Source organism: Mytilus trossulus, chromosome 14 (assembly GCF_036588685.1).
Source record: "Mytilus trossulus isolate FHL-02 chromosome 14, PNRI_Mtr1.1.1.hap1, whole genome shotgun sequence".
Taxonomy (NCBI): Eukaryota; Metazoa; Mollusca; class Bivalvia; order Mytilida; family Mytilidae; genus Mytilus; species Mytilus trossulus.
The window spans coordinates 70000781-70026800 of NC_086386.1; the positions used below are offsets into that span (position 1 = coordinate 70000781).

Genomic DNA, 26020 nt, shown 5'->3' on the forward strand with positions numbered 1-26020 from the left:
TATATGTTTATTGAATAAATGCACATTTTTACCCATATGGGTTGAAGGCATACATAAATCAACATAATAATTTTACAATACATCATACAAAAAGAACAACAAAAGAACAAAACATTATATACATTTATGTTAGAAGACTACTAACCCGAATAATTCAGTCGTTATATTCCGCTGATCTACGAAGGCTAGTCATTAACACCTCGTGTGGAAGAAAATCCGACACGGAAAGGGCTTGAATTATTCGAGTTAGAAGACTACTCGATTTCCATTTTTCTCGAATGAACGAATATATTTTGTACTGATAATATGGATCAGATAACATTGACTATATTCCTAAATTAATCCTGAAACAAATATATCATCATATAAATGATACCATTTCTTTACTTTTTCACAACACTAAGACTGAGGCACCATCGCTCTTGAAACTATGTTCAAATATAAATGAATATGGGCGTTTTTCAATAAAAATGAGATTTCTTGTCCCAGACACTTTAGAAAAAATGTTTTTAATCTTTACAAGTAATTTTTTGTGCAGTCAGTACATTTAATTACATTTAACATTTTTAAGCAAAGAAACATACTATTTTTAGAGGGATTAATAAGATATTGATTCCTGAATGGTTCGAAATATCCAAAATGGCATGTCCCTAATTCTTCAAGTCAACATTCATACTCTAAAAGAAATAAATGTTATTTTTACCCAATATAAGTTCTATAATTATCAAAAGTATGTTAAGAGCTAGTCCAAATAATTATGAAAGGCTATTATACATTTTTTCTTTGACGCCTTAAGTCGATATAAGGCGTCAAAGAAAAAAAGTATAATAGCTTCTCAAGACGTCATAATTAGTTGGACTAGTTTAGAGCTAACATATTTTAATAAACAGTTTTTGATAAAGGATTTTTAATTTTAGCAGGTGGGTCCCTGACAAAATGTCCAGTACGAAACGAAGTCATTACATTTTGCGAATAAACAGTTTTATAAAATCAATGCTTGCAAGAAATGGACAGGATATAAACATTATCATGATTATGGTGCTTCAATAGAAGTGATGCTTTTATAACGGCGGTTAAATTGTTGGCAAAAAAAAATGAGCACATCAAATGGACCAGAGTGATACCGTATTTTTTCTTATGTCCCGGCACTACGAAACGGGTCAAATCCCCTTCAGTGTCTGGTTTTAAAATTATGAAAAAAATATCAGTGTACAGCTTAGCATGTGCTTTGATGAAAAGAATACTTTTTGTTACTATTCACGGCAATATAGGGATTGTTGGGAAAAAATAAAACATGTGACTATGTCCACTACGTGACGATCAACTACAAAACAAGTTTGGGAGAAAACGTTTCGTAGTGGACACTACCATGCATGCAGTCGTTTTTTACTCTTTTTTCAATTATATTCGTGCAAAACAAATAACAAGGGTTAGTTTCATGTAATTTTCAATATATTTTTATCAACATAGAATAGGGTTGATGTCAACTACGAAACTTTTTGTTCACTCCGAAACGGTTTTTGTCAACTACAAAACTCGTCAAAATGTCCACTACGTATCATGAGTTGTACTGTCTAATCTTTATCGATAAAAATGGTTCTCCAATTCATAAAAAAATGAGATCTTTCCAGAATATAAAATAAAACAAACTAGAATGTCAATAGGAGACATTAAAATGTCATAAGATGTGCGTTTAGAAGCAGTTTCGTAACAGTATATAAATTATGAAAAAAAAAAAAATTTTGAAGAGTATTTAAGATTGCACTTTTCATTTACAAACAGGTCTATAGAGGTATTCAAAATAACTCTTGAAATAAAATTTTAGACAAGTAAAGTTGATTTTTCCAATTTTTTGGTCCGAAATTCACACTTTTATTGAAAAACGCCCATAAAGGTCTCCATATGTAATTTAAAACATAAATATGTTATATGTAAGTTCGTATGATTTATATTTTTTCCATGTACTTATTACACCTAGTCTCATTAATCTGGTTATAATAGTTGTTGGACTTTAAAAAGTATATTTCTTTTCACAGTCCTCATGAAATCCTACTCTACACTGGGTTATTGCTTTAATCCATAGCTTTCTATATTAAAATCATGAAGAAGATATTGTCTTTATTCATTATTTATGTTAAGAATAAAAAAGAACAATACACGTATTCTTCATGTAAAATTCACAATGAAGCTTTCTTACATCACACCAAAAGCTCGACTGGTGTATACATTAAACAAATACACTGCGTTTGAAAACACGATTGCATCTCCAATATCCCGTTCGTGTGGACCGTGTATTAGGCAACAGTAATTAAACAAGTAGTATCGTCCTGAACATGCATGACATATTTGCCACTGAATGTTAAGCAACCAACAATCAATCAATCTTACAGAACCGATAATAATAGAATCCCCTACATAAAAAGGCAAAAAAAAAAAAATCAAACACACAAAGAGAAATTTTATCAAAACAGGTCAAAAATATAATTACATAACATGCATAATGAGTAAAAAAAATTGAAGTATTCTCTTGCTAACACGCACAAGGGGACACAACTACTATAAAACATAAGGTTTATTTTTAGTCATCTACATTTTGAAATGAATATTGTTGTTGTTTACTTGTAATATGCAAGGTGCAAGAAAAAAAGGTAGATATCAACATGATTATTCAAGTCTGATGGCGACAGATAACGGTAGGTTAACTTCATTTTCTGTATAGAAATATAAACATTAAAGTTCACTGTGTTTCCAGTTTCAACCACAGGTACAAAAATGTACTTGTTTGTGGTTTCAACCAGTCGATCGATCTGTCTAGCTAGGGGAGTATAGAATCATTCCGATCCGATGCTAGTCCAAATAGTTGTGATGTTTTGAAACCTTGACTATTTTGATTTTTGTCGAAGGGAAGCATTAGTAAAAAAAATAAAATTAAAATAGCCTTTCAAGACGACACAATTATTTGGAATAATGCTGTGCATGCTTTTTTTTTAATTTGACGCTTAATTGTGCTAATCTGTTTGATAATTATTTAGTCCACTTATTTTGTCAATCTGATGCTGCTTACTTTTGCTTATTTTATAAATTTGACGCTTATGCGTGCTAATCTAAGGAGTTGATTTGTATGCTAATATTCTTGATACATGTATATATCATTCTTAAGCTGGGGTCACACATTCACGATTTCTACTACCGTCCGTGAAAGGTCCATTCCCGATTAAAATTTCAGTGTCAAAAGTCTGATCAAGATCCTGTGAATCGTGGATGGAAATTAAAACTGTAATTAAAATTTGTAAAAAAAATGATTTAATCACGACAACAATCAGATATTGTTCAGGAAGCGTCGATATTCAACCGTTTCGAAGCGAATGTATCCCGATAATCCCGTTCTAAACTCGTTTCTAATCCGTTTTGTATCTTTCGCCTGGTAAAATTCGACCGAGTCTGTTACGACTCCGTCCCGATTCTACCGAATGTAATCCGACAGAGATCAGACAGTGACCAGACAGTGAACCGACGCTGACGGAAGTTATCCGTTCGAAAACGGTCAGCATTCTCGGGATGATCAGGTACTGTCCAATCACGGTCCGCTCTATCGCATTGCAAACGGCTTTGTCTAGTCTCAGTCGTATTGTATTCTGTAATTTTCGGGACTCTGACGTGGGTACCATTGACGAATTCAAATTAATAACGGGACTGTTTCGGAACGGTTTCGGTAAAAACGGTTCGCAATCGACAAGATCTGGATGCAATCTGGACTCAATCGGCAAAAAAACAGCAATGAAAAATTTCTCCAGATCCTTCCCGTTCCACAGGACACCGTCCAGAATACACAGAACATTGTTAGGAATTCGATCTGATACAGCAGAATCTGTCACGACATAGGCACGATTGTAATCCGACTAGACAAAATCGGCTGAGTTTCCCCGAATGTTACGGGACGCACCTAACTGTCCGGGAGCTTTGCAGAACTCTACGGGCCCTTCCCGACCCGTAGGAATCTGTTACGAACTTAAACGACTGCGTTCAGACAATGATAGGACATTCCAGATAATTGAGGATAGTAATCCGACTTTTTCACTTTTTGTGTCGTATCACTGTCTGATCTTAACTTGACGGGAGCAATAATCGGCAATGTGTGAACCCCGCAATATGCTTATAAATGTATATTTTTTTGTATAAAATCGTTACGCTCGGTGTTATTTTTACCATTACGGACAATTTCGCCTTACTTTCAATCTTTGAACCCTGGATCAACCTCTGGTAGTCCAAATTACATATACATGCTCGGTGTTTTGCGGGACAGTTAAAACTTACATTAATTTCAATTAATTACTTCTTTTTTGAGTACTGAAAGTGAACTACTCCAGGGTTTATAATTTGAACTCACGTAAAAAGAAGGGAATGTTTGGATAAAGGCAGAAGTTTGGACTTGCAATTAACATGCTACTTATATGAACCAATCAAATAAAGTTATGCAAGGGATGTTTGACGCATGCACTTGCATGGGTACATGATTTGATTTGTTTTCATTGTTTGCACTGAATATTCAGTTTTCTTTTCTTTTTTCTTTTGAAACCTACTACGGTAGAAAAAAGACAATTGTATGAGATATAATGTAGAAAAAACAATCTATTATTTTCAGGTAAAAATGAGACTGCTGCAGCCTGTTCTAAAGAGCCATATACAGGACCCGGATGTGCCGGTGGTATATTGATTGGCGTTACATATTTGCTCTGTGTCCTGTTTTTCCCGTTTTCATTATGCTATACCATCAAGGTATGTCAATCGTTTGCATCCTCTCTACACGACAAATTATAACGAGTCAGCATGTCCGATCTCTCTTCACGACAAATGATCGCGAGTAAACACATTTGATCCCTCTACTTGAATTGATTAGTTTACACGTAAACACATCTTATCTATCTTCATGACAAATGATTACAAGTTAACACATCTGATCATGATCTCTCTTCACGACAAATAATCACGAGTAAACACGCGTCTAAACACGTCTAATCTCTCTACACGACACATGATTACAAGTAAACACATCTGATCTCTCTACACAGCATATGAACGCGAGTAAACACATAAGATTTTTCTTCATTACAAACTATCACAAGTAAACACGTCTAAACACGTCTGATCTCTGCACGACAAATGATCACGAGAAAACACATCTGATCTCTCTCTACACGACAAATAATCACGAGTAAACACGTCTACACACGTCTGATCTCTCTCTACACGACAAATAATCACGAGTAAACACGTCTACACACGTCTGATCTCTCTCTACACGACAAATAATCACGAGTAAACACGTCTACACACGTCTGATCTCTCTCTACACGACAAATAATCACGAGTAAACACGTCTACACACATCTGATCTCTCTCTACACGACAAATAATCACGAGTAAACACGTCTACACACATCTGATCTCTCTCTACACGACAAATAATCACGAGTAAACACGTCTACACACGTCTGATCTCTCTCTACACGACAAATAATCACGAGTAAACACGTCTACACACATCTGATCTCTCTCTACACGACAAATAATCACGAGTAAACACGTCTACACACGTCTGATCTCTCTACACGACAAATGATTAAGAGAAAACACATCTGATCTCTCTACACGACAAATAATCACGAGTAAACACGTCTACACACGTCTGATCTCTCTCTACACGACAAATAATCACGAGTAAACACGTCTACACACATCTGATCTCTCTCTACACGACAAATAATCACGAGTAAACACGTCTACACACGTCTGATCTCTCTACACGACAAATGATTAAGAGAAAACACATCTGATCTCTCTACACGACAAATAATCACGAGTAAACACGTCTACACACGTCTGATCTCTCTCTACACGACAAATAATCACGAGTAAACACGTCTACACACATCTGATCTCTCTCTACACGACAAATAATCACGAGTAAACACGTCTACACACGTCTGATCTCTCTCTACACGACAAATAATCACGAGTAAACACGTCTACACACATCTGATCTCTCTCTACACGACAAATAATCACGAGTAAACACGTCTACACACGTCTGATCTCTCTACACGACAAATGATTACGAGAAAACACATCTGATCTCTCTCTACACGACAAATAATCACGAGTAAACACGTCTACACACGTCTGATCTCTCTACACGACAAATTATTACGAGAAAACACATCTGATCTCTCTCTACACGACAAATAATCACGAGTAAACACGTCTACACACGTCTGATCTCTCTACACGACAAATTATTACGAGAAAACACATCTGATCTCACCTAGCGACAAACAATCACGAGTAAACAGGTCTACACACGTCTGATCTCTCTACACGACAAATTATTACGAGAAAACACATCTGATCTCTCTCTACACGACAAATAATCACGAGTAAACACGTCTACACACGTCTGATCTCTCTACACGACACATGATTACGAGTAAACACGTCTACACACATCTGATCTCTCTACACGACAAATGATTACGATTAAACACATCTGAATTTTCTACACGACAAATGATTACGAGTGAACACATCTGATCTTTCAACATGACAAATAATTACGAGTACACACGTCTGATCTCTCTACATGACAAATGATTATGAGTGAACATATCTGATCTCTCTACATAGCAAATAATTCACACTTCCGACCTCACCAACAACCAATCATACACATAGAATCATATTCAAAACAGTGTGGTCCTGGCCATTGATTGACGACCTAAATTATCCCATTGACTGGGACAGATTAGGCGAACGTTTGTCGGTAACAATCACTGCTCACTATGTACTTGTTAAAGACACTGAATCTGTGGGGTCACCAAAGGTTCTCAACACCTAAATAAAGCAATTTGAAAAACGAATCCGGAATAATACGATGTGTTGATTTATATCAATAATATAAATCAAAACATAAAGGTTATTCCTGAATATTTTTTTCTAATTATTTTATTATTAAAGGCGTTAAGAAACTTTGGTGACCCCACAGTTCAAATTCTATAATAAGTAAGAAGTGACCAATCGTCGTTACAGACAAACGTTCACCTAATCTGTCCCAGTCAATGGGATAATTTAGGTTGTCAATCAATGGCCAGGACCACACTGTTTTGAATCTATACGGTTGTATGTCTTGGGTCTAAAAACAACGGATAAACATATCAAACTTGAAGCATATGGTCTTTCAACTTCCTCATTAAAACTGATTAAAAATTTCTTATCTAACAGGAAACAATGTGTTCGAGTTGGCTCTAGTCTGAACAATTGGCAAAACATATACAAAGGAGTACCACAAGGTTCTATTCTTGGTCCTATGCTTTTCAACATCTTCATAAATGATATATTTCACTTCACCACACACAGTTCACTTTACAATTACGCTGACGACAACACACTATCTTATGCAAATAGAGATATAGACACAGTTATTTCCACACTTGAAAAAGACAGTTTGGCTCTGATAGACTGGTTTTCTTCCTATCAAATGAAGGCAAACCCGGAAAAATTTCAAGCTTTGGCAATTGTCAAAAAAAAACAATGGGCAAAAAACATTACATTTGATCTAGCAGGTAACAAACCCGCAAAGTGGTAAGGGATTAATATAAGTTGCAAAACTTGTTTCCCAATCCACTATAAATAAATATGTTTAAACTAACAAAATAAAATGTGAAAAAGAGGTCAAACTATTACATTAGGCATCACTATTGACTTTGAACTAAATTTCAACACACAAATATATATCAAACATCTGCAAAAAAGCATCAATACAACTAAATGTATTAAAAAGACTAGGCAAATACTTGAACAAACTTGGAAAACTAACAATATATCACTTCTTTATTATGTCAAACTTTAATTTCTGCTCATTGTCCTGGGATTTCTGCAGCGAGGCCAACACTACAAAAATTGAAAAATGTACAAGAAAGAGCACTTCGCTTCATTTACCAGGATCACAATAGCACATATGAAGACTTACTTTTAAAATAAAAAATGCCATCACTTAAAGTAAGACGCCTAAGAACCATGGCAATAGAGGTCTTCAGAACAGCCAATCATAAAAATCCAGTATACCTCCATGATCTTATACATATTAAAAAAACAAAATAGAACTAAAACATCTTTTACCCAATTCAAGAGTCTAATAAACTCATGGAATGGCAACTCATGCCATTGCAATGCATGTGCTTAGTTTTTATTTTATGTTTTATGTTACAGCTTTAAAACATAAAAGTGCTGCTTTTTTGTGATTGTTTGCTTAGCTTTATTATAATTTGTGATTGCTGTGCTTTAGTTTTTATGTTGCTTTTAGCTTAGTGCTCATGCATGTGTATAATATGTAGTATTTTAATAAGTGCAGCCTACATATGCATGAAATGTATGTTCTGTGTCTTTTATATAAAGCTTTAATATTAGTATTGTGTATGATTATTATGTAAATGTATGTATTTGTCGGTTATAAAAGCTCAGAGAGCTTATAGATATAGGAAGATGTGGTGTGAGTGCCAATGAGACAACTCTCCATCCAAATAACAATTTGAAAAGTAAACCATTATAGGTTAAAGTACGGCCTTCAACACGGAGCCTTGGCTCACACCGAACAACAAGCTATAAAGGGCCCCAAAATTACTAGTGTAAAACCATTCAAACGGGAAAACCAACGGTCTTATCTATATAAACAAAACGAGAAACGAGAAACACGTATATATTACATAAACAAACGACAACTACTGTACATCAGATTCCTGACTTAGGACAGGTGCAAACATATGTTTATTTGTTATATAATATGCCGACTATAAATTAAGCTTTGAATTTGAATTTAAAGACACTAGCATTATTATAGTGTAATTGGCCGTTTCAGAATCTAAAGCATCATGGGTAATTTCATTGTTCGTACCCCAAAGTGAAAATTACGTTACGTCATTGGTTGAATTTCCATTGTTTATAACGTTTTAAACCAATCAAAACGCTTTGGTATACGCTTTTGAAAATATTACCCAGGATGCATTAGATTCTGAAACGGCGAATTGCATGCATATTAGTAAATATTATCCCGTGAAGATTTATAGTATTGCAGCTTGCGAGTGCAACATGTATTTTATATACGATACTTTATTAAATCTCGTCAAAAGTCCAGAATCGATTAATATAATAATATAGAAAATAATAAATATCGAATATGTGCTTTTAATATATTTTCAGGTAATAACAGAATATGAGAGAGTGGTAATTTTTCGTCTCGGTCGTTTATTACCTGGTGGTGCCAAAGGACCAGGTATCATATCAATTAAATTATAAAGTTGTATTGCTTTAATTCAGTGATCTTGACCATGCCTTCTTAAAACCCTTTAAAAATAAAAAAAATAAAAAAATATTTACACGTCTATATATTTCCTTGCATGCAGTAATATCGTTTTCAATCTAATCTAAACGTCCTGACTGTATCAGTGTTGTTGAGAAAAAAGAAAATGATTAAATATTCAGCCATGGCATTTGGGACGGTTTGTTCCAAACTCCGAAAAAATGGTTACATCATTTCTGCTACGCTACGCTGACTTACTGAGAGTGTAGTAAGGGGGTCTCATCGGGTGTGGGAGGGGGTCTGATCCCGGATCACGTTTATCACTGTAACTTTCAGATTTTGTTTCTCGTACTCGCACTTTCACGAGTCACGCTTACAAAAAACGAGCTAATGAGGGCCCTCATGGGGGTTTTGATTATGTGATTACTTGGCCGTTTTTTTAATGATTATTTGATTATTAAGCCAAATATTTCATGATTATTTGATTACCTAGGACTGTATTTTTAGTCTATGATTATTTGATTACTAAAGATAAGCAAATATTTAATGATTATGTGATTATATTGGCAAAAAATGGTGATTATGTGATTACTAGGACCCCCCCCCCCCCCCCATGAGGGGCCTCGCTAATCCCGCGCCACGCTTAGACCACAATGAGAGTCAGACCCACTAGCAAAGACACCCGCGCTGTTTCAGGGTTTTGGTTAGTCCATTGACTGTTTCACCGAGATAAAAAAAAAAAAAAATTGTTGTTCGGAATAAACGATAAAAATCTTGAAATTATTATATATTTTTGCATCATACTATTCAATAACCCATCTGAGTAGGGGTTGCCTAGCTTGGTTATAGAAATGTGGTCATCTGGACCTCTTCCATTCGTCAGTAATACCCGTGCAAAAAAACAAACAAAAAAAAACTCATCAGAGATACTAGGCTTATAATTTGTTACGCCAGACGAGCGTTTCTTCTCAATCCTATAAGTAAAACAGGTGGGGAGCAAAATCAATTACAAAAAGATTGAAACCCAAAAATTCTAATAAAACATGTGCCAAATACAGATATGGCAATCTATGCATGGGAGGAAAACATCTTTAATATAGTGTTACGATCGCGAATGATTTGAAATTTAAGAAAAAAATATTTTTTTATAGAGACAGTCTCATTGGTATTTCATAACAACACAGAAGTGCTTGCTCTTTGTGTAGAAATGGCTGTCCAAATTATCCCTCTATTCCCAGTTGAGCAAAGCATTCCTAGTGTTTTAAATGCGGATGCGTCCTCTACTCGTAAACACAGTGGCGGTTCAATGCATTTGAACGGGATATATATTTGGAACTCCCTCTTCTCCTGGGTTGACACCCTCTCTTTAAAAATGGCTGGACATGCCCCTGAAATACGCTTGAATCATTTGCTGAATTATTCCTCTGCTTAAATTCTGGAGAACCTATGTCCATCGTCAAATTATTGTTTGGGTTCGTGTTGTTTAATCGTCGATTCTTCTGCGAGCTGTAATCTCTGTTGTGTTTTGTGCATGAACTGTTGTTTCCATGTTTCTAGAACCAATTCGCAAGACACAAATAATACATGTTCATATTTTGCTTTTAGGTCTTCTTTTCATCTTACCATGTGTGGATGAAATAAAAATGATGGATTTACGAACGGTGTGTCGGGACATCAGACCTCAACAGGTAACATATTGTCTAGACCTCCCTCCCTCCACCAATAAAAACTCACGATATAGATTTAGAGGAGTTGCAATGACAAACTGTTGCAGTAGTTTGTTGAGGCTTATAAGTGCAAAGGGACACAACTCCTTAAAAAAATGCATCATAATTTCCTGTCGATATGCACATCTACATAGTATGTCCTTATAAATTATACACTGTTATGGAATTTTGTTGTGTGGTTTCAGAGGAGTAGCGATGACGGGACAGACAGACAGACAGGCATGCAGACAGGAGCCTGCGGCAATATTGCTGAAGTTGATAGCGCTCTGAATATCCATTTACTTTGAATAAAAAAAAAACCGACTGATCATATCGTTATTTATTCCAGCTAACTATCGATCAATACATTAGCTTTCGAGGACACCGAGCGATAAAGGGCGCTAAATCGTTTGAGTTAAAAAAAAAAAATGAAAAAAAATGTTCTACTAATTTTAATACTTTTTAAACTCTGTAATTTTCAGATTTTGACAAAAGACTGTGTGAACATCATGGTGGATGCAGTAGTTTATAGTCGTATATTTAATCCGAATTTATCAGTATGCTATTTCTCGAAGCCACATTTATCTATGAGTATTCTGGCTGCAACTACTCTTAGAAAAACATTAGGGAAGAGAGACATGACTGAAATATTATGTGACAGAAAGAAAATTGCCAAGGAAATAGCGGTAAGTTTTCAAAGAAAACTTGCATTGTTTATACTTTTGGATCGAGCATTTAGAATAATTTTGGGGTCTAAAATTAAGGAATGGGGTATTTTATTATTTTAGCAATTGTAATCCCCCAACATGACATATATGATCGTTTACGGTACATATCATGGTTTACCGTTGTCCGTCGCCAACATGTCAGACATAAACCCCAAAACACGCTTTAACCAATTTGCATAAAACTTTGGTGAGTTATTTATATCTATTAAAGTGAGCTCCATTTTTTTTTTTTTTATAAGTTTTAGATTTTACTTTTCCCAGTTATTGGGTTTTAATCATTAAAAAGGGTTATAATCCAGTTTTCAGACAATTACTCAGCAATGCTTTCAGCAAGTCTCACGAAACTTTAGTGGATAGAAGATATTTATTGATGTAATCTCCCTTTAAATTTGAGATGTTACGTTTCCGAGTTATGGGGTTACATTCAATAAAAAAGGGGTGATTTTCAAGCTGTCGGACAATAACTCAAGAATGCTTTCAGCAGTTCTCATAAAACTTGTTAATTGTTTATATATTTTGACGTAAGCTCCCTTTTCATTTTTATAAATTTCTTATATGACATTGCTTAGTTATTAAACTTTATTTTTTGAAAACGCGACGGGCTTATCATGCGATCATGGCGCAGCTGTTTATTTCAATAGCTTCCTTATTTTCAACTACTTCACTTGCCTATTGAAATTGAGTCAGGTCATAGTTCAATTACATAATTGTCACAAGGGAGTGAGGGGATGAAACCTTTCTCTCCCGAAAGTCTTTATGTAAGCATTCAATAAATTTTGAGTTGTAGACATTAACTGTTAAAGAAAATAAACTTACATTGTCTAATTATAAATTCGTGCTACCTGCACTACCTGCTTAATCAAGAAATACTGTTTCTCTATTCCCGAAGTTGTATGATTGTAGGTTCTGTACGTACAGAGGCGGATTCTGTCATTTATAAAGGGGGACCCAGGATAGAAGGAGGGGGCGGGGGATTCCAACCATATGTTCCATTCAAATGCATTGATCATCTAAAAAAGAGGGATTCAAACCACAGGACCCCCGGATCCGCCAATAACGTATATTCTTAATACGTTATCAGGTTTTGATAATAATCACCTTTCGTTTATCTTGAACGGTTTTTCATTTTCAGAGGAAATTTGACAGACAAACAGCTGACTGGGGAATTAAACTGGAAAGGATTGAAATGTAAGTGAAATATTGCTTTTGTTTAGCTTTGGCGTGGCCGGTATATTCATGTACATGTAGTTGACAGGATTGATTGCTGGATTATAGATATAGGAAGATGTGGTGTGAGTGCCAATGAGACAACTCTCCATCCAAATAACAATTTAAAAATTAAACCATTATAGGTTAAAGTACGGCCTTCAACACGGAGCCTTGGCTCACACCGAACAACAAGCTATAAAGGGCCCCAAAATTACTAGTGTAAAACCATTCAAACGGGAAAACCAACGGTCTAATCTATATAAACAAAACGAGAAACGAGAAACACGTATATATTACATAAACAAACGACAACTACTGTACATCAGATTCCTGACTTAGGACAGGTGCAAACATAGTATTACACGCAACTTTCAATAAAAAAAAGATGTTGTGGTATGATTGCCAATGAGACAACTATCCAAAAAAGACCAAAATGACATAAACATTAACAACTATAGGTCACCGTACGGCCTTCAACAATGAGCAAAGCCAATACCGCACTATATTGTGCTATTCCATGGCGGTCAGTGGTTTTTGGTGGAGGAAGCTCGAGTGTCCAACTAGCAATACTATAGCCAAGTACGATTTGCCCAACTTTTTGCTTTATGTCACAGTGTAGCTCCACGCAATCATTCTTCCTGTTATGAATGACCCTTATGTTGTCCTTTGAATTGAAACTTTTGACTGTTGCCATGATATTATTAGTAAATATTCGTTTTTTCAATAGAAACATTGTTTAAAAGATTAGAGAAATTTCAATAAAACTTTTACATACTGCTAACAGACGTTAACAATGATCAGACGCAGATCAAGGTTTTGATGGGGATGGTGGGCGTTTCCTCAGAATGAATGATACCTCTTGTAGGTCGATATTTTGACATTTATTTTTTATTGAAATTGAACCTAAAATAGTTTAGGGATGCAACCTCCCTAGGTACTAATGCATATAACTTTATGCAACGTATATATTTCAGAAAAGAAATCAAACTTCCAAAAGAAATGGAGAGATCTATGGCAGCTGAGGCAGAAGCTGCAAGACAAGCGCGTGCAAAGGTAAAATACAATAAGAATCGAATGACATTGCATTTTTTGTAGATATATTAGGGTGTATAATTGTTGACTGTGAATCATTTATCTTTTTGAATGATAAATATTTTTTTTAATTGTTTGTTTTGTTCAGTAACCAATAGATTTTAGATAGATACATAATGTAGAACTTTAACTAGCACAAAAGATCAGCAAGACAGATCTACAATTAACACAATTTGTCTCCTTATTGGATGTATAGGCCTGAAATGACGATTTATACTAATTTTGAGTATTTTGGCTCATACAATAAAAATTAAAAAAGATAAATAGACATTTTGAATCCCAAAAGTGATCAGCAAGGCCAGATTACAAAAAAGGTTAATGTTGACGATAAAGTAAGCAGACTGTCCCCTTTTATAGGAAATTGACCCTAATATAAATTAGGAATTTCTTAGCCACTTTTCTGTTTCGTGCGAAAACTAATGAAAATGGAGAAAAAATAAACAGACTAAATGCTCAGTAGTGCAAGATCATCAAAACAGAGATTTTTGCCATGATTTCTATTCTCGAGTTTAATTTGAACATGCACATAGACCAACGTAATATGTATACACAGGCTCTTTGATCCTCTTTAGAACATCTAATTTATAAGTACAAAGGTCATACAATCACAGTTGGTCATTGTAACTAAAAATCCAATCAAAAATAGTGATGAACTGTATACTATATGTCGTTATCAGTTGCATGTTATGTCATTAAAGGTCACATGTTCTATGTCATTTAGTCATAGGTTGTATGTCATTCAGTCATATGTTCTATGTCATTTAGTCATATGTTCTATATCATTCAGTCATAGGTTGTATGTCATTCAGTCACATGTTGATCATGTTGTGTGTCATTTAAAGTCAAATGTTGTATGTCATTTTAAGTCACACATGTTGCATGTCATTCAGTCATATGTTGTATGTCATTAAAAGTCACATGTTGTATGTCATTCAGTCATATGTTGTGTCATTAAAAGTCACATGTTGTATGTCATTCAGTCATAAGTTGTGTCATTCAAAGTCACATGTTGTATGTCATTCAGTCATAAGTTGTGTCATTCAAGGTCACATGGTGTATGTCATTCAGTCATAAGTTGTGCCATTCAAAGTCACATGGTGTATGTCATTCAGTCATATGTTGTATGTCAATAAAAGTCACATGCTGTTTATATGTCATTCAAAGTAACGTGTTAAATGATATTCAAGGTCACATATTATACTAGATATGCATATTAAAGTCCTTGAAAATAATCCTCCAGATTTTATAAGGAACAAAAAGGGCTTCATTCAACGTATAAATGCAAATATTTTCAAAATACCTGATCCCAAACTGTTCTTTATTTCATTCACATAATTATAAGCCTTTAGTATAAAAGCTAACACCAGACAGCTGCAAATAAAGAAACTGAAAGTCATAAGTACTTAGCTTAATTGGATTGAGCATAATTATTTGCTTACATAAATGATATTTTTTAAAGATAGAAGATAATGCTGTCAATGTTCCTCTTCCAGAAAAGTAATACATAACTCGCAAAAGTCTGGTTTACTTTTGTAACTTTTATCAAAATAGAGAGAGAAAAGATGTGACTTCTTAATTTAATAATAAGGTAAAATTGTTCACATACATATTTATAAAGAAAGATATTCACATCTAGAAGAGCTTTAGTTTGATAACATCATTTTTGCCAGCAGGGCGAAGCCAGCCATCCAACCATATGTACCCATTGAATTGCATACACCTTATCGCTATTTCCGCTTGACCCGAGAATCTGTTCCGCTTGAACTATTGGCGTCATACAACAATCACTTTTCCATTGTGGCGTCAGATATTTTGAATTATGACGTCAAAATTTTACGGGACCCTGTGTGATGTCCAGTAATGGCGGACAAATAGCGATAAGGTGTATTGTTTGGGCAAGTTATATTACACCTGTACATGTACAGTTCTTTTTGTATAATTGCCTATATATAATTATTTACTCAAATTATCAGCACAATGTTAAATCTGAAAATTTAAAGAAGCTAATATTTATCTACATACATATTTATTTACACAGGTCATCACAGCCAAGGGAGAACAAAATGCATCTCGTGCCTTCAAAGAAGCTGCAGATATCATGTCACAATCACCTGCATCCATTCAGCTCCGATACTTACAGACACTAAGATCTGTGGCAGCTAAAAATAACTCAACCATTATATTTCCTTTGCCGATGCAGCTATTACAGGGATATGCTCACAGCTGACCCCCATTGCCATGACAACGGATATTCCATAATTCAGCATTCATTTGAAAAATGACACTTATCCCTATATTTCTATATATAACAATGTCCTTCTACCTCTGTTACCCAATCAATTATTTGGCCTTTTATAACATTTTTGATTCGAGCGTCACTGATAAGTCTTTTGTAGACGAAATGCGCGTCTTGGGTTAATATTAAATGTTATTCCTGGCACCACTGGCTATTGGACAAACTACCTTACTTAATAGTTGATTTATCTAGTTCTATCTAGGTAAACAGTTCACCTTTTGACTATATATATTGTACTTTTTTACTATATTGTCAATGCAGAATAAGAAACACCAGAAACAACAGTAAGAGCCGTAGCCAGCATTATAAGGTATTTACATTTAAGGGTTTTTCAAATTAGTTTATGGTTAAATGTTTTTGACTTAAATATTTTATTTAGTTTCATTTACTTTGCTAATTGTATTTCAAACTTTATATATTCTTTTTACCTGTAATTAACTTTCAATGTTATATAGTATTTTATAGAGTAGTATGGTCAACTTACTTTAGTGAACAGTTTACATTTGCATTGATTAACAAATTGTTTACATTCAGAGTGGTCATTTAACTGTGTTTTGCATTAATATTTATTTGCAATTGTGTAATTAAACATAATATACATTATTTGCTACAAAATGATATATTCATATACATTTATATGTAAAGTTGTATTTATTTGTCATTATCTGTATATTTCAGATCTGTCGTTGCCTTCTATTATATATTATATTTATTAAAATATATGAACGTTCTGCATAATTTATCTGAGCCTTATTCCACCTGGTCACAAATGGCATCTATAATGAGTTAATTTATTAGATTGACATGATTGATGAATATTTCACTCTTCATAAAATTTCATGAAGTTGTTTTGCCCAGACGTCATAAAATTTCATGAAGTTGTTTTGCCCAGACGTCATAAAATTTCATGAAGTTGTTTTGCCCAGACGTCATAAAATTTCATGAAGTTGTTTTGCCCAGACGTCATAAAATTTCATGAAGTTGTTTTGCCCAGACGTCATAAAATTTCATGAAGTTGTTTTGCCCAGACGTCAATAAAACTGTGTTGCTCATCTGTATCTTTAACCATGGACACTCTTTAGTAAAAATCATCATTAAAAGGGAATAACTCTATAATGAGTTAATTGGACATTTCAGTCATATAGATCTGTCCTGCTGATAATTAAGCTTGTTTCTATAAGAAGTCCTATGACAGTTGACATGTCTATAGGCTGTTGTCTGCTCTATGGTTAGTTTAAACATATTTATTTATAGTGGATTGGGAAACAAGTTTTTGCAACTTATATTAATCCCTTTCCACTTTGCGGATGCGAGTGCTGCCTTGTAGCGGCATTAGCCTACTCTTTTTCGAAATCTACAAGGGTGTCTTTAACGTGCAAGAGATATGGCTCTCTCTTAACACGGGTCAGCCATTTATCGTCCCCTTCCGAAGGACTATCATCGTTTCCTCAAGACCATACTCGCAAATGGTGTCAAGGGAGAGCCGGAAATTGAGTTCCTGAAATTTTCATCCCAGACGGGAATCGAACCAGGAACCTTTGTGCTAGTAGTCCGATGCACTAACCACTACACCACGGCTCTCTAGTGCTCTATGGTTGGGTTGTTGTCTCTTTGACACATTCCACATTTCCATTCTCATGTTTATCAAGTTTTTTAATGATCGCTTGAGTTCAGCCCTGTAGTTTCAAAGGAGAGGAACTTGGTAAAATTTAACAAATGACAACAGATGTCAAGTGATGGCAAAACCTTTCACAATTATCTTTCTATGTAACGTCATCTGGCATGGTGGCCTTTTTCATTAGGAAATACAGAGAAAAGCAAGAAAAATAGACACCAATATTATATTTTGACCAATGGAGAACTTTCATCAAACAAACCACACATTGCTTAAATAAAAATAATCAGCAGGTCATGAAAAGTATAAATCTGCCAGAATGAGAAAATTTCAAAAAATATATAATTTCACAGGCAATTAGTATATCACAGATTTTATTTCTTGCCTAACTCAATAATAGCATCAACAACATCCCCACACTTTCTTAAGGCCATTACAGCCTCGTTTCTATCTACTCCCATTTGTTTCATCAGTACATCAACATCACCAGTATCAAGTCCATCCTCATTGGCTGCCTGTTCACCAATCACTTGGAAGATAGCCTTATTTGAAATAGCAGACGGAATTGTGTCACAAGTTAAAATCTTGCCTTTATTTATCACTTTAATCTTTTCATATGAAATGTTTAATTTGTTTGAAAATACTTTTAATATATCATCCCCACTCCAAGCATTTTGTATTTTTAATTTTTGTTTTTGTTTGTTACATTTCACAGTTATTTCACAAAATGGCTGACTTTCGTCAAGCACAGGTAGATCAGTTTTGTACTGGTTACAATGTAGATAGGAGTTCTCTGGTTTTATAGATCTATTTACATGTTCTGTCAGAGGTTTCTGGTTCTGCAAGTCTTTAGAAGCTTTGTGGAAATCTACTACAGGACGATGACGAATTGTTATTTTACCTGAAAATGCAAATATACAAAGTACATATATTGCAATTCACACCTATCAATTATCTTAAAACTTTAGTTGTTAAAATCTAAATCACTGTCTCTAATTTTTCAAATATGATCACCATGAAGAGGACCCCAAAAACTTTTATATAAAAAGAAATATATCCGGAACACATTACAGGTTGCTTACCACAGAAGCGGGGTAACAGAAGAATTTATTTGTACAGGTACAAATAAACCAACAAATTTATTTGAATACCTGTTATATGTACAATAGATGGCTGTTTGAAGGATAAAACAATTTTTGTACAATAATACACTAGTATATTGATACAGTCAAGGATTTGTATAGTGTATACAAATCCTTGATACAGTGCACAACTTACTAAAATGTTCAAACTGAAAAATGGAAGAAAAATAAAAAGTACATGTTAGAAATTAAAATCTTATATTAACCTCTCATGACTTTTTCTGTGGTGAATATAACATTTTATCAAAGAAGGGACAGTCACACTCATAATTTATGAGTCATAAATTAAAAAATAAACTGACAATACCATGGCTACAAATAACAATAGTACATAAAATACAACATCTGCTACCCATGATGCATTAGTTTCTGCCTAACTGCAAGAAGCCTTACCTTGAGGTTTACACTCTGTGAAAATTGACCCGTCATCTTTATAAGAAGTCTCAGAACTTTTTGTTTTCGCGTTGATTTGTTGACAAATCTGTCTGTGTGTCTTCCAATCACTAATCTGGCATTCCTTTGAGCTGTAATATAGAATTGTCAAGAATTAAGAATTTTTTAGGCTAAGAATACCATCACACATGTATTTAAAGTATTTGAAACAGAAAGTGTTATCAAACTTATCACAATAGCGCATGTACATTACAAATTCCAAATGTATCACTGTTGAGCAACTGACTAAATATTAAAACGTTCTGTTTAACATCATGATCATGTTTATTAGAAAGTCTACATACATTGTACAAGCATATAGGTAAGGTTGCAATTTGAAAATTCAGCTGTTTCACCAACCACACCTTTTTTGGGGAGATATATATTATATTCATAGATATTTTGTTTTTTGTTTTGTTTACGTACTGGTAATAAAAATTACTTTACAAGTATTACCCCTGACTGACCTTTAAAAGAAATATATATACTTTATAGTTAGTGATAGAATGAAAATGTTTAATGCAGCTTTAGTAAAAAAAAAATGCTTCATCATGTCTATTCAAAGGGTTTGTAACAAGAGGAAGCAGTCAATTTGTTCAAAGTTATCTCCCCTTCTTAAACATGTTAAATATGTCAAAACTGGGGAGAAATGAATATATGTCCTAAGTCAGGAATCTTATGTTCAATCATATGAGAGTTTTTCGTTTCTTAATTTTTATATGGATTAGGTAGCACTCCACAGTTAGGTTTGTAGATTCACATTTTGTCCCCTGTGGATTTGTCAAATATGAGAGCTAGAATGCAATAAAATTCATTTTTGGATAGCTGAGTATTAAAATAGCCTTTGTGTATTGGGTCTATATGAACTTCAAGAGGCTGTTTTCTGTATGACAGTCCGTATTTGTATGTCCATGCCATACATTGTTCATACATGTGAACCTCCCGACAGAAGTACAATAATCCCTTTTTCAGGGGTCTCCTCCCGTCCTCCCGTTTAGGAGAAAAAAATCCTGTGCATGAAATATTTCATGCATGAAAATTTTCAACCACCATATTTGATAATGTCTTACTACCGTACGAGTGTAGTTGACACCTGTGTTAAATTTTACCTGTAAATCAATAAAGATGTATAATTATATGGCTTCTCTTAACAGCTTGGGTGTCAAGCATACTGCTAATGAATTACTTTTACCCCTACAATTATTGTAATGTTTTTTTCCAACTTTTTATTGCACAAATTTTGTCTTAAGACTTTACGAAAAAATGAGGCGAGAGACACCCATTTTTTTTATTGATCATTAGGAAGATTAGTGTCAACAATTTCTAACTAGAGGCTCTAAAGACAATGAAAGATCCTGTGTCAATCACCTTGGTCCATGTGAATATTCAACAAAGGACACAGATGTGTTAAAACAGTTTATATATATATTATATATATAAACTGTAAAAAATGGATATGTGTTTTCACAGGCACTCGTTTCAGATTTTTCCCCTCTTTATACCTTTATATTAAAAAATTCTGAGATGAGTGACTGTGTGTGTGTATTCACTCATTAACCGTAAAATGAATTAAAAATCGTATATAAACTCAAACTATACTTGAATGTGTTTGTTTATTCATGTTATTCAGTTTACATAAATCTGGGTTAAGTGATCCCTTATTAGAACTTTTGGTTTCCGATGCTTTCCAACTACATAATTACCATGATTTAGCCTTTCACTGTTTCCAACTGGGTTGGTTTTTAACAAAACCTCGTGTTTATTAGCAATGTTCTCGTTAAGTTACACAAATAATGATTTCGGCCATGTTTGGTTTGATTTGGCCCAGTAGTTTCAGAGGAGAAGATTTTTGTAAAAGTTTACAGACGGGGATGGACGCCAAGTGATGAGAAAAGCTCACTTGACCCTTTCAGGTCAGGTGAGCTAAAAAGGTATCACTTAAAGGCATTGAAATTCTAGTTTGATCCAAATTTTGGGGGATATGTGACATGTTCACCACCCTTTTTGCAATATTGTATGGTAAATCAATGCAGAATGTTGCCATGGATACACATATTCAAAGGAATTTTTTTCAGCCTTTTAACTTTAGAAAATCATATCTAAGGAAGATACTGATTATATTCATATGTACATGTATAACAAAATCAGTTAGGTTTATGTACTAGTATTAGAAATGCAGGAATCATGGGAATAGGAGAAGATAAAACATTTTGTGGCTAATTTTAACTTTTATTTTCTAACTTAGGGGTGCTACCTTTGGTTTTTCCTTTTGAATGGCTTTAGGCTAGTAATTTTGTTAGGACCCTTTATAGCAAGGCTCAGTGTTGAAGACTGCACTTTGACCTAAAATGTATAATTGTGTACTTTTGTCTCATTGGCACTGATACCACATCTTCTTATATCAACCATTCTACAGTTAATACCGGTATAGAACCAATTCTCACTCATTCAACATGTTCAAATATATATGGAACAAACATTTATTTACAATCTGATTATATAATACAGGCTTTATAGTTCTATTCTATCTTACCAGTAAAATACAATGTGACATTGTGTACATCTTTTCATAATCTGGTTCTGAGTCTTGCAGACATTACATTTTGTTTCGTCTGACATTTCAATTCATTTCAAATATCTAAAAAAAAAAAAATTAATTCAGAATGCATGTCCCTGGCCATTTATTTAACTTGTTTGAGGAACATTGAAAAATTATCATTATGATTTACAAACATGCATGGCATGACAAATATCATGAATATATGATTAAAATGTGTTACTTTGTGAATAATATTCATGATATTTACAGGGGTGTCCATTCATACAAGCTTTTTACTAGCATCTTCAAGCTGTCTCAAGAGTTTTATATATATAATAGTAATTATTTAAGAATTGAATGCTTCTTTTTGTAACTTCATTGTGGTGTAAAAGCGTTGACCAAAGTACATTTAGTATGAAGTTCGGAATGAAGTATTATAATGAAACATACATCTAATGTAATTATTAATTAATCATTTCAAAGACATGATAACTCCAGGACGGTAAAGGTGACACTATATAAACATGATAAATCTGTATTTGATTTTAGTTTTCTGGTAATAAGCATTGTGTATTCATGAGTATAAAGTAAGAAACTGAAACCAAAAATGTAGCAATTTTACTATTTGTAAAGGGGCATAACTCTAGAATAGTAAACTTGAAGCCACCAAAATTCAAACTTGATACTTTGTATGTTATGTATACAGTATGTGTTTTGTTGTTATAGGCATGATAGGCATTGTGTATAAGTTTCATAACATTTGGTTGAGGCAAACTGTAGAATTGAAACCAAATTTGGGACATACAAATGTACATGTATGGACTTACAGACAGTCATGAGTAAAACTTAATTTCACCTTTGCTTTGGTAGGGGACATTAAAATCATAAAAATTCTTCTAAGCCAATGCTTTATAGAAGAAAATAGCTGACGTCATTATGGAAAAGTGATTGTTTTGCACATGTTTGAGGTCAATAGTTCAAGCGGTGCTGAATTCCAAATAGTGATAAGGTGTATTCATCATGTTCATAAGGATTCTCCCTAACCTTTGACTCAATAAGTGTGTAAGCAATGATATAATGTTATTTACTCACCCTCTGACATCAAGCAACAGTCACTTGATTTGTGAAGTTTACATGGTTTATGGGAACCTGTGAGATTTAACGTAATGTGGGACAAATTTGCATACAAGTGTAAATACAAAATGTAGGTATATTATATGAATAATGCAACTAGACATGCTAGAGAAGAATAAGAATCAGGGCAAATGAACCCTGGGCTAACAGGTTATGTAAATTCAAAAATTATTGCGATGCTTTTTTTATTGCAAAAAATGTGACAGGATATGTCATTTCTGGAATCATGTCTTTAACTAGAAAAGATCGTCAATTTCACACGCCTTTATGACGTCATTTACCAGATAGAAGCCGCGCCTGTATCCTAGTCCAAATAATTATGACGTCTTGAAAGGCTATTATATTTTTTTTCTTTGACGCCTTACTTCGACGTCATAATGCCAAACTCATATTTCCAGTTGAGCTGATTTCTCCTCAAGATGCTTCATTTTCGTAGTATAAAATATATTTTTTTGAACTAAACACGATTCATTTTGACGGACCTGAATTTCCGGATAATGTAAAACAATGGTTCCAGAAATTTAGGTTTTACCGAGTTTGGTGTAAAAACTATTATATAATCTCCTAAAAAGAAATCAGACAAACGTTATAAAAAATACAGTCGACATGTTCCCGCCTCGGATGGAATTGTTACTTATATTATTATTTCTATAGGGATTAATGAGGGGGGATAGTTGGGGTCCTGATCCTGAACTTAAAAAAACGAAATCCTGAGGTCCCGAGGTTAAATAAAACAAATCCCGACTTCCCAAAATCCAAAAAAAAGGATTACCGGATCCCGAAAGGGTCAATCCCGAAATCCCAAGCTTAAAAACACTCGATCCCGCAGTCTGATAAAGGTCCTATCCCCCCTCATTAATTGAAAATATTTTGCACAAACAAACACATAAAAGGTAAGAATTTTTGTATATGCAATTTCAGGCCTCTACATTATCATTTTTTCTCACTTGTCCCTTCGGACAAGTTGCAAGAAAATCAACTTGTCCGAACTCATAACTCACTTGTCCGAATTTATAATTGAAAATTCTCCATATTGATTATACATGTTATACGCAATAAAAACACTTGCCCTTTGATTGTACCTTATAAAGATCAATAAAGGGAGCATTTTGCTATGTTATATGTATACTACATCAAAATTCATCTTATTATTTCAGACTGAAGGCTTATTTGCAAGACTGAGCTCTCTAACACATTGTCACTATCATGTGTCGTTCATTAAATCATATCTCTTCCCATACCACTAGGTTCTCCTATTCATCGACCTATATGCATTCTGAAGTGGTGGTATGGTTTAAATGTTATAATAATACCTGGCACCTTGTTTGCAAATAAACCTTTTAAATTTATTGATGGTGCCAAACAAGATTTTACAATTTGTCTTGATTTTTACATACATTGATATATGATCATGAAGTATACATAAAACATTTTAGTAAAAAATCTGCCTTTTTAGATTTTATCTTATTTTTCCATCTTAACTTATTATTTTAACATATAGATCTTATTAAATAATACCTTTTTTAATTTAATGTTATGCCTAAAAGCAAAATCAAATGATACAAACTTTAATTTAAAATTTTAAAGTTAAGGTAAAACTCCATATCATGCAAATGGAGGTGCTCCTAATTCAAGAGGCTTATACTAAGAAGAAACATTTACATTTGGTTTCCTTCCCCTTACTTATTTTCCCCTGGTCAATGGCTGCCAGCATGTTCAAATACGTTCAATCAGAGACATAATATACAAGTTTATATGTCTCTGGTTCAATCAATGAATATTTATTTCATTTTGTATCATCAATAAAACAATCATTCATATTTTTAGGAATGTATAAGTCTTGAATTTGATCTATTAACATCTGACATCGATTTTTTCACTTGTCCCATCGGACAAGTAGTATGATGAATCCACTTGCCCGACACCTATTTCCACTTGTCCCGGACAATCGGACAAACGGTAATGTCGAGCCCTGAATTTTTTTTAGCCTTCAATGAAAATTTGATGGCTAAATCGGGTCTTAAAGATGAGAGCAAAATATGCTCTCAAAGTCCAACTGAAAATGGCGGCTTCAGCATTATGACCTCGAAGTAAGGCGTCAAAGAAAAAAATTATAATAGCCTTTCAAGACGTCATAATTATTTGGACTAGCCTGTATCCCTGCTCTATTAAAAGTTTCCAGCACATACTTTCATAATCGTCATTCTGGAGGGTATTATAGAAATGATTTATGTTCCGTAAGTTCATAATTGTGATTGTCGTCTGATTGAGTGAGGGTTACCATCCTTTTAGATTTTAATTTCTCAAATATTTTCTGCAGTATAAAATAAAACTTTTTCACCCGTCAGGCTCAACATGTGTTGGAAATTTCAATGCATACATTTTAGTCACAGGTGATGGAAGTCACATGACAGATTCGTCTGAAAACCGTATCCTGTAACTGGCCTATAAATATTCTCAAAAATAAATGCACACAATAATTTCTGAATTTTTACAGTAATAGGTCGAACGTGAATTAGGGCGAAAGTACCCAGATTCGGTTTTGCTTTTTGTTGTTTATGTCCAGGGTAGCTAGCTGTTCTTACATTAAGCCATCAACCATTTTTGTATTAGTTTTACCTCTGATATGTCTAATCAACTATCAATGTTCAACTAGAAGTCTTACATTAAACGGTGTGTTACTAATCTTGACACTTTTATTTTTCAACTGTAAAAATCAACATCTCTAATTTTTATTAGGAGACTTCGAGGTATAGGGGAAATACATGTACACATACA

General features: G+C 33.9%; 2 protein-coding genes across 3 annotated transcripts; one reads left to right on the plus strand and one right to left on the minus strand.

The window, feature by feature from the left end:
* The first annotated feature begins 2572 nt into the window (after window positions 1-2572).
* LOC134696291 (stomatin-like) lies at window positions 2573-17208 on the plus strand. The gene is made up of 8 exons (XM_063557997.1): window positions 2573-2693; window positions 4643-4776; window positions 9250-9322; window positions 10955-11037; window positions 11538-11741; window positions 12916-12971; window positions 13967-14045; window positions 16123-17208. Exons 1-8 carry the CDS (start codon window positions 2627-2629, stop codon window positions 16309-16311), a joined length of 885 nt encoding a protein of 294 aa, XP_063414067.1. The 5' UTR covers window positions 2573-2626; the 3' UTR covers window positions 16312-17208.
* Window positions 17209-18319: 1111 nt separating this feature from the next.
* LOC134695660 (N-lysine methyltransferase SMYD2-B-like) lies at window positions 18320-26020 on the minus strand. 2 transcript variants are annotated; one of them, XM_063556997.1, is made up of 4 exons: window positions 25908-26020; window positions 22103-22207; window positions 19531-19661; window positions 18320-18896 (listed from the first exon to the last, which is right to left on the minus strand). In XM_063556997.1, the coding sequence occupies exons 2-4, from the start codon at window positions 22186-22188 to the stop codon at window positions 18370-18372; spliced, it is 744 nt and encodes a 247-aa protein (XP_063413067.1). In that variant the 5' UTR covers window positions 22189-22207; window positions 25908-26020; the 3' UTR covers window positions 18320-18369. The 2 variants fall into 2 exon arrangements, with proteins under 2 accessions (XP_063413067.1, XP_063413068.1); XM_063556998.1 differs by having other exon boundaries at window positions 25862-25982.